The sequence below is a fragment of the Paramacrobiotus metropolitanus genome, unplaced genomic scaffold (genome assembly GCF_019649055.1).
Source record: "Paramacrobiotus metropolitanus isolate TYO unplaced genomic scaffold, Prichtersi_v1.0 Parri_scaffold0000002, whole genome shotgun sequence".
Classification (NCBI taxonomy): Eukaryota; Metazoa; Tardigrada; class Eutardigrada; order Parachela; family Macrobiotidae; genus Paramacrobiotus; species Paramacrobiotus metropolitanus.
Genome location: NW_026570222.1, coordinates 2,935,359 through 2,945,838, shown reverse-complemented (window position 1 = coordinate 2,945,838; position 10,480 = coordinate 2,935,359). Strand labels below are relative to the sequence as shown.

The 10,480-nt window shown below is 38.6% G+C and overlaps 1 protein-coding gene and 1 non-coding gene across 2 annotated transcripts; both read left to right on the top strand.

Annotated features, from left to right (window-relative positions):
• Positions 1–218: 218 nt before the first annotated feature.
• On the top strand, positions 219–9,091 carry LOC129589218 (smoothened homolog). The gene is made up of 10 exons (XM_055483818.1): positions 219–522; positions 2,335–2,841; positions 3,707–3,937; positions 4,382–4,556; positions 5,209–5,360; positions 6,465–6,588; positions 7,131–7,223; positions 7,313–7,421; positions 7,588–7,776; positions 7,946–9,091. The coding sequence occupies exons 1-10, from the start codon at positions 394–396 to the stop codon at positions 8,832–8,834; spliced, it is 2,598 nt and encodes an 865-aa protein (XP_055339793.1). The 5' UTR covers positions 219–393; the 3' UTR covers positions 8,835–9,091.
• Positions 933–1,005, top strand: Trnak-cuu (transfer RNA lysine (anticodon CUU)). The gene has a single exon. It is a non-coding gene; the product is annotated as a tRNA-Lys (tRNA).
• Positions 9,092–10,480: the final 1,389 nt, after the last annotated feature.

Here is a 10,480-nt window from a genome sequence, read left to right as displayed (position 1 = left end):
ACTGACAGATTTCAAGCACTTTGTGTGATCGTATATGGACGTTAAAACTTTGAAATAATGGGCAGAAACAAGCATTTTAATAAAAATCTGTTGTATACGCCGGGGGGCTCTTTGTTTTTGGCCAAAAATTTGTCCGGCTCCGAGTAAGCTCTGTAAGCAAGTGCACCGCCAAGAATATTTGTAAACAGTAGACCTTCATTTTGGTTTATAAGTTTAAGTCGAGATCGGCATAACGGACATCGCGTCGATGGTGAATTCGAAACAGCTGATAATTTATAAATACCACCAGGTATTTGAAACCTGACTATTGGGGAATAGTTCATCCTCCTAAGATTCCTCATACATGCAGACTGAAGTTGTTTTTGCGTTTTACCCTTACGATATTCGGCCAAAATGTTGTTGTACTGGAATATTCGACGAAGGTTCATATTTTGTGTTATCCCATTAATGTTAAAGTTTGCATTTGCAAACGGAACTGGACGCGGAGAGAAAAGTTTGATAAGCAAACGGGAAAGAGCAAAGGTAACAACTATCGCCAAATATATTAAACTTTTACGTAAGACCCTTCTGTTGACGCAAACTACTCTAATGAATAAAATTTATGCAGGATTAAACACGCATTTATTCATAATTATATAAAACAAGCTAATCGTACCCGTAGGTGTTTGTCGGATACAACTGTCAAATATTATCTGCAGAACTTCTTGTAATTCACACACAATTAAGAATGCCGAGTGTACAAAGGAAGATTTGATCAGCAGTTGACCTAACCATGAACGCTTATTACTCCAGATTTTTTATCATGGTATTGGAATTTTGGTACTATCGTTGCTGTATCAGAAGGTGTTAAGACTCATTGCAAGCAGCCATCTAAAAGCAGCTTAATCCAAACTTTTCCTACGTAAAATAGTAAGATTAGAGCAACAACAGCAGCCCGCCTAGCTCAGTCGGTAGAGCGTGAGACTCTTAATCTCAATGTCGGGGGTTCGAGCCCCCCGGTGGGCGACTTTTTTGTTCCTGGTTACAATGAGATAATTTTTCCAAACTATAAAAAGTGTTGCTAAACTGTAATTACTTAATTTAATCAACTTGCGTGCCGAAGTGAGCTTGGATTGCAAACATTTGCGCCTGATACTGTAATTAAAGCCGAATCCTCTGCTCCGGCTACCTTTTTACCAGTGTACGAGGTACATCGTAGGTTGTTACCAGTCTTATAAAATTAGTAATTTGATTTTTTGGTTCTCACTTCACCAGGTCAGCTGTAGACTCCTGCCTCTTATTCAAAGCTGAACGTCTCCAGTATATTTATATGCCAAAGTTTAAAAGACTGCCTAACGTTCCGAATAACGCTCATTATTTTGGTACAATGCCGCTTTGTACTACGTATGCCGTTCTCGAAAAGCCCGTAATCATTTCATTGTAGAACTGTACGTATAAACAGCATATCGTGCATTGGCCTTAAACAGCTACCGAGCTGTAGCGATGTTACGAGCAAAATTAAAATGGACTATGTATAGATATTCGGAACTCACCATCAGGTGAGTTGCGGTACCGTTTGTACAATATGTATTTGCTTTCTATACGACAAGATCTGCTGCCTTGCAGCAGTGCAGGTCAGTACGTACGGTACTTATCATTAGCTTGGTGCCACAGATTTTTTTGTAATGAACCGATGTACCAGCCGGCAAGCGTATGAGTACGAGAAAAAAGAAAGGTGTGAGCTAAATATAAAACTACCGCCTGCATAATCGCTGCTATTATCAGTGTTCTAGAACTAGAGAGATTTCCACCTTATGGTTAGCACAGATCGCGCACTTTTACGATTATAGCTTCACTGGCTACCTGCACGTATACTCTGTGCAAGCGTTGCTTACTAGTATATGCCGGTATAATTCGCTCACCAGTTTATCAGTAATTTTCTTATTAGTGATTATTACTTTCTAGCTTGCAATATAATCAGGATCAATCTGTTCCGCTATTAACGCATATCAGTCGTAATTCATCTGCTACTGATTACTTGACTGGAAACGTTATTATCCACAATTTTGACTTGCACATTCCAACTGAAATAATGAAATCGTCCGATTGTTAATTGCAACAAAAATGTGTGCCGCTCCACTATTATATCCTTGAGAATTCGCATAACCTCGTTTACCGCAAAGTGTTGACCGGGGTTACGTATACATATGTCTCACACCTATCTAATAAGCTGTCGACGGTCAAGATTTGGCATTACGAGAGAAAAACACTTGAAATCGAGAGACATTACTTGTAATTGTGATGAAAATGAAGAAAATATGTTTATGGATTACGTTATGCAGCCTGTATTTACAGAATACTTCATCATCCTTTGTGTTTAATAATAATGATCTTCGCGATGACGATGTGCCGCAGTGGCAGCGGATTAATGAGACAAAAATCCCAAAAATTCCCAACCGCCTTCAGACATATCTGGTACTGGATCGGCCACGGGAATGTACGAAATTTGTGCAGATGTGTGTGCCGATTCCGCGGAATGTTACGGAATACCTGAGTTCCATAAATGTGCGATTACGTTACGATAGTACTACAGAAAGCAATGACTGGGAAGTGCTGGAATTCATTGAAAAAGCGCAAAGGCTGAAATATCATTCCCGCTGTTGGGATTACGTTCAACCGCTAATTTTTGCTGTGGCTATACCCAAATGTATACAGCGCCAAAAGCGATTAATTCCCAGGAAGGAGTGTCAGGAAATACATCAAATGTGCGGAGATAAAGTTATGCGTGCACTTCCGGAATCCCTGAGTCCACTAAAGACCTGCCAGGATGATAATGTATTCACTAATAACATTAACTGCGAGGTATGCACGTTTTATCGGTATCATAATAAACGGTATTATGCAATTCTTTTTGGCATACATGGAAAACGTTTGTACATACTTCTATGCATATCACAGCCTCAAATGCGATACACTGTTTGTTAGCTGCTTAGGAAGGTGTGTGAATTTAATGCTGATAATTTATTTTGGCCGCAGCCTGAGTGCGCTTATGCTAATATTAAATCATTTCTAAATATAGTGCGAGTACGGAAGTAAGCTGATTACTGCGGAGTCTGTGACATAAGAGAGGTGTTTTGCACTGGACTGTATGTATAGCCTGTAGTGTTATATTTTTCCCGGCTATAGCTGAGTTTTGAAATCCCAGGTCATGTCATTTAATCTGCTACTGCGGCCAAGGTGAACCCTAATAATCACATATTTTAAGAAAAGCAAACTGTTAAGTAATAGCAATTATTTTTTGTCCATCGTACAGTACAATCAGTAACAAAAAAAGCCAAATGAAAACTGATGGTGATAATATTAAAAAGTCATACAGACCGGAGTTAAATTTAGATATCAGGAAAGAAATGTATATAAATATGTAGCATGTTGAGTATTCTCATACAAAGTCAGTCAATTAATTAACGTCGTAAGTACTATACCAGCTTACTTAGTTATTAAAGAGACGGGTGACGAAAGGGAACAATTGTAGTGATGTGGCCATTGCATGGTTACACTTATCACACTTTATTGTATGTAATACAATACAGCCCCTAGAGAACCGCAATGGCTGACCAAAACCTCAAATTCTAACGGAAAAACGTGTAATTCATATCATAATAATGCTTTATGCATAATTAAGCTCGCAAAAGTTAAAATAGATCTTTATACTATCGACATTTTACAGGAACAAGTAGAATGGTTTGAAATGCTGGAGAGCAACATAACCTTTACCTGTCCACATCCTATGACAGCCACCAACGACACAATTAAAATTACCCAAGACGATTGGAACACTAATGGCAATTGTGCTGTCCGGTGTCACAATCCATTTTTGTCGGAATCCATGCAACAATCCCTGCATGTTTATATTGCCGTATTAGTCGTCATGGGTTTTATTTTCAACGGCACGGCATTCGTAAGTATCCTTCGGTCAGCCACTAAGAAAACGAAATGCAATTAAACTGAAACCCTTTTTTGAATTGTACTTTGTAGTTTGTACCTATTTTTGTAATCTGTCAATCTTTAAAAACGCATATATTTGCATTGCTGTGGTGAAACCCAGGCACCTGCTTCTTTCAAGAATTACTGCTGATGATGAGATGACCCGCTGCGGTTGCAGCATTTATTAGTAGTGTCCGTGTGGCGCACGACTTTATTTTGCTGTGCGTTAAATATATTGGGCATAACCAATATTGAAACCTATAGCTACAGTACTTTCAGTTCGATGTGGTCTGCGTTCCTTTGTTTATACTGACGTTCGTAGTTTTTCGCCAAATAAGTCGGGCACTAGCCGTAAGTATAGGTTGGCATAATACATTTATTTGGATTAGAAGATTAATGAGAGGTTTTGCTTGGTCAGATATCCCTGGCTTTACGGTGGCGCAAACTAACGAAATATCCGGATACATGTTTGTTGTTTATCAATATTTGTTTCATCATGGCGGGAATTGGATGGGCTATTCAGTTTATACCAGGAGCACGTGACAAAATTACTTGTTCAGAAGATCAAACTGAACGAAGCCATGAACCCAAGTAAGACTTATGTTAGGTGCAATCTGCTTCTCGCGTCATGCTGTTTTTTAATCGTTTTAACTCAGCAACTTGTAGTACATAATAACAAGACATCTTTTGTTCAGACTGATTTAAATAAGAATAATAACGCTCTTTTTTATTGCATAGTTGCCTAATAAACAATTGCTTTGTACTTTATATAATGTGCATGGTGAGGTGACCCTATGATTACGTGTGATGATGCCGGCTGCCGTGTAAAAATCGTTTTTCTCATGTATACTGTGGAATGCATTGATCACCGTATAGTTTTATCACTGAATTAAGTCAGTGTCATAATACTGTACATAATAGAACTGTAATTTAGTATTCTGATCACGGTATAGTAATTTCATGCAGTGTATATACAGTATACACCACAAGGAAACTATCTCTATACGGAAAAGAACCTAGGGTAGAATTTTCTTTTGCACATCAATTAATTTTTGTCCCCTTTATACATAAAATAATTTTCCTTGCACTGCATGTATGATTAAAAACTTAAGCTGTAAATTAAATTTGTAAAGCTTTAAAAAAATTTTCTCGGTATTATTTATGATAAGTACTGTATTAATTTTACCTACATGGATGTGGCAGCTGCGTGGTTTACAGTTGCAAAATTTTAAAATTATGCTTAAGATTTAATTTCAATCGGACATATATCATTTCGAACCGTATATACTAATGAGATGAAAGCCAGCGGAATTTTGCGAAACTATTCGTTACGATTTCATGTAGCGGCGTGGGTAACGCCCTTGCTGCTCTGCCTGATCGTAATAGCTACAAGCGGGGTAAGTAAAGCATTTTTTTCATAATTTGCTGTAACTGCTTCCGACGCTTCGTATCAGAATTACAACCGGTAGGCAGGATGTACAGTGAAAATCTCGTCATCGATATTCTCATATTTGCTGAACTGTATATAATGCACCTTGATGACTTATCGTGTATGTGCACATGCATGACAGCAGAACGTTTCTCAAGAAAACTGGTAATTTGGAAGTCAGAATAAACATTTCTAATTGTCTCTCGGTAACGTTAACCCATATTTTATCACGTTTAATTCAAAAACAACATGGCGGAATTATTTATTTCCTGTAATTGTTTGGAAGTATTAGAATTGCGAATAAACCTGCAGGCTGCTAAGATCCGGCCATCTGAAAGTTCTCAGACAGACTTTCTCAACCGTGTACTGTCACTTGTACCGCTTTAAGAAAATATAACTGGTTTATTTGAATGTAACTGATGACTAAACTGTTAATTACACCTATAAAATGCGTCTAGTGCAAACATAGCCAACATAAAAACCCGTGAATGGGGCTCGATTTGTTAGTGTCAACCTAAGCAATGTCAATGACAAAGATCAAGGATGCTCCACGGAACTCATGTAAATAATTCTGTTCGAACAATATTTCCTTTTCATTGGGCCAGATGAAACTTGCTGTTGCTGACTATTTACAGAAATCATTAAAACAGTTTTGTTTCTGTATGGTTGCCGCAGCTATGTACGAGTACAATAGTATCTGTATTGTACTCGTATAACTAGTGCTATTTTTGCACAATTCGCATAATTACTTAGTGTAAGCCAGCGCCAGGTGTACAATACTGGATAGGCTGGCTCATAAAATTGTACCAGTTCTATTTTTACGAATACAAAGCCATAATAAATATTTACCTATGACCATTCATATTATGTTTTAGATTTGTAACAGAAATTCGGGAAATAAAATTTTATAATAGCATACTTACTATTGTTATACAAACAAGGAATAAAAAACCGGAGTCAGCTGTTTTTCCGTTTTCACACAATCGTATTAAGAGGGTCCGATATACAGATTATTATGTGTGTGTCGGTACAAGTAAACTTTAACCATCTTCATCCTCAATTTTTTTTGCAGATAGACGGCAATCATATTAGTGGAATTTGTTTTATTGGGTTAGAATGGGGCTTCGTTAGAGGTTTCCTGTTGGTGTTACCGCTGATGTTGGTTGCCATCACCTCCGGATTTTTCATGATTCGGGGTAAGTAATTGGTAAATAAGAATGCACCTCGGAAAACTGAAAATGCTAAGGCGTGGTGTTGAAGACATTAATTTATAAACCGGTGTATAATGGCAGAAATGAAGCAAACTTGCCACTGGACACCTCTAAATAATATTGTTATGCATGTTTTTATATTAAATAAATTAAGTACTTACGATTAAAACTCTAAAGTACAATACAACATTGTTATTCATTTCCGCCCATATAAGCTGTGCAGTTCGAAATTGTCATACCAACTCTGACCTGTACAGTGTACATACATTAATTGCCAATAGCAATATATAGATATCTATACTTCAGGTCTTCAGATTATTGGACTACTGTACTCAAATTTTTTAAAAGCCCGGTCCATGGTACGCGACTTTTATTTGCTTGTCAGAATGATAGTTTTTTTTAGTACACATTTCATAGACGTAAATCGAGTGACACCAACGAAGTAATGGAACTGCACGAGTATATACCCTATTCTGCATCGCTTAGTATTTTTCATGTTTTCAAACTTTTCAGTTTCGTTTTTGCAGGGTTAATGGTTCTTTACCGGATAAAAAAGTCAAAAAATGAAACACTCAGTGCCGATGACAAGAAAAATATTCGGTCCACTATGCTACATATTGGTAAGAATGATGGAACTGGAGATATGAGTCTGATAGTTAAAATCCTGACTTGCAAAACACAAGCGCTACATGGAATTTTTGTTTTACAGGAGCGATTGCCGTGCTTGTGTGTATATGTATCCTTATATCTATCTTCATTCACGCACATTATTACATAAATGCGGCTTATTATACCTCATTGCGCGCAAACTTCATCAAGTAAGGAACTTTGTACCGTTTTTGTAGCGTACTCTGATGAACAACGTTGCAAATGTATTATTTTAATGATACATATGTTGGTTATTTTGATTCATTGCGGTAAAATACGTAGAAGTACTGTTGCACTGTCGATATGGACTTCAATTCTAATGAGGGCCATTTGCAGTTGTCATCTTCATAATCTAATAGCCGGAAACAACGATGCCGCTACCGTATGTACACAGGCACAAAGTTTGGACTTCGAAACCGTGGAACTGGGTGTACATCTAGCGCTTCAGTTTGTCGCCGGTATCATATTTAGTTCTTGGGTCTGGAGGAAAAACCAAATTACCAAATGGGCAAAAACAGTCAAACGGTTTGTGACAGTTGTAATTTTTGCGCTTTAAGGCACTAAATTACGTGCTTTGCAGTCTTTGCTAGCAGCCATCTGATATTACCTACTACAGTATATAAAGACTCAATAGAAAATTTTCAAAGAAAGTTTCGTATTTATTTTTTTTATCACACCGTACTATAATTTTCAGGCGGATGACAACCAAACGCGTGGATGGAACTTCCCAGCGCTCATCGACCATCTCAGTGCGTCCACTGGAGCAGACAGCAAACAGGGATAACCGAGCCGGAGTGGACAACGTGACCTTTGTCCCCGATACGCCCGTGGTGCCCGCATCACCGCGCATCGAAATAATATTAGCCTCACCGGATGGAAGCAATTCACCAGTGGTAATATACGGCCGCGTTGTCGATGCTGTTGATTCCATACAACCATCTGATTCCGCCACCAGTCCAGGATATAATTCACTACCCGGTACACCGGTTCCCGTCAGTCCCACGGCCATGGAAGTAGAAATAGAGGACCGTCTGCAGAATTGGCAGGAACGTGCCCGCGAAGTCCGTCTGGAGAAGCGTAAAATCTCGGCCACGAAGCCGCCCACATCCATACAACAGTTGCCGGTTAAGCGGGATTCGCTACAGTTTCTACCCAGCACCCCGCTTCCTGATAATACTGTGATAGTGAAAATGGACCCCAACGGCAGTAGTGCGTCGCGGTTAAAACAGCGGCGTTTAGGGCGGGTGGAACATTTCAAGCAGGGACAACTACCGAAACACCTCATGCAACGGATGATCTCAGCGGAGAATTCCGATACGAGTCAATCCGTGGAAATGAGCGAATTGTCCAGTTCCTCCAGTAATAATCTGGTACAGCCTCCAGTGCCCATAAAGAGTATTCTGAAAAACGCAAAAAATCAGGAGGAAACTGATGATAAGAGAAGAGAGAGTCCCGATGAGGGAATTGATATTGGCAGGCCGGAAACCGGCTCACGTGAATCTGTGCTTTCAGCGGAACCCGAATTCGACAGTGACGATCGCATTCACTTCCGCCGTGGAACGATTGATGCTTCTGATGCATGACAAAGTTTTTATCGTTATACAGAATCTTTTACTATTGCTCCCGTTCGGCGATTTGACGGATTTGTTATAGATGTTGTCTGATGTTCTAATGTTTCGAGTTATTTTTGTAAATATTTATGGATGGGTCAACTTCGACATTTGTGCCTGTTTGACTGCGGCAGCAAGATATATGCATATGTAAACTGTGATCACAGTCAGATCGATGGGCTGAAGCCCGGAAGCTTCCTAAATTAATTAAGTAAAGGCAATCTACAGCATGTACAGTACCTGTGCCTGTATTTGCACTAGTACAGCATGTTGCATCACGATGTCTGGGACAGTTGAAAATTAATGTGGACGCGTTAACATTTACGCGCGCATAATTTATTATTTTGTGAATGTGTAAAACAAATAGTCCTACTCTTATACACTCCGCGTAAGCATAAGCATACATAACACAAAACCAAAAAAAGTTACGGCAGCTCACGCTTTTGACTTGAGTAGGGCTGACGATTTTCGAAATTCAAGCGGCATATTAATGCTATTCTAAAGGTCATCTATGCACTTCTTTAAGTGAATTATACGAGTATCGGCGTATGCATAGAAGAATAGCTATAGCCAGATTGGTAAGAACTCTGTATTAATTACTAAAATATATAAAACAAAATTGTATTAAATAAACAACAGCAACTGTTTCGACTGCTAACGAGTGGGTAATTCTCCTTATTATGGCTTTACACTGATAATTTATCCTCGTAATTTAATACTGTATAGTTAACTCATAAGCAAGGAAAAGGCGGACACGGTCCGCAGCTGCAACTATGCTGACCGGAAGTTGCTACCGTTTACGGCGGTGGCACCGACAGTGAGAACGTTTGCGAATTGTTATGCACGGTCGGCACTGCACGTTCATCCCATTTCAGTTAAACAAGATAGCGAAAGGCCTTCGCAAGCGATCATTAGTAAATTAAATACATACTACAAGAAGCAAAAGCACAAAAAAGCAAGAAGTTTCGGAGCCCGAGCAAAGAAATACGGAATTACTTGTAATTCTGATACAATTATGACCGTGAAATGTGGTCGGTTAAATGTAAAGAATTCTGACGAGTAGACGTTCAATACAACAATAGCCAATAAATTATGAAAGAGCATTCAAAAGATAAAACTTTCACATTTTTTAATGCATAGCGATGCCGTTACATATCAGTTCTTTTCCAGAAACAGTATAGTGTTCACGTTTTCTAATTTTGTTTGTTTAGGACTTATTAAGTAACTGCTAATCTTTCTTCCTTAAGTGAACCCCTTCCTTCCTTCCATCCTCCCTTAAGAATAACACCCGGGAGAGAAAAACGAATGTTTTGTATAAATTGTCTGCTTATTGTTAATTTAGACAAGGTGTATAGGGTTTACACCCTTTACAGTTTACACCCTTTCTACCCTTTGCACCGTGGTTTAGCCTTAAAAATTTAGCGTACAACAACAGACAGAATTGCATTTTCCCAGTTCGATTAAGAAAGTACTTAAGAGAACTGCAAAGAAAATGACAATTACAATTTACAAAGAAAGAAAGAGAAGGTTGTAAGAGAATTACAAAGAAAAAGTTGATAATACCATTTGCAAATCAAATGGCCATAACGGCTTGCCACAGTCGCCATTACTTACCATTA

Coding starts and splice junctions, on each gene's coding strand:
- LOC129589218 (XM_055483818.1), top strand. CDS start 394: ATGTTGTTGTACTGGAATATTCGACGAAGGTTCATATTTTGTGTTATC. Junction 523..2,334: donor GCAAACGGGAAAGAGCAAAG/GTAACAACTATC, acceptor CTGTATTTACAG/AATACTTCATCATCCTTTGT. Junction 3,938..4,381: donor TTTTCAACGGCACGGCATTC/GTAAGTATCCTT, acceptor TTGCTTGGTCAG/ATATCCCTGGCTTTACGGTG.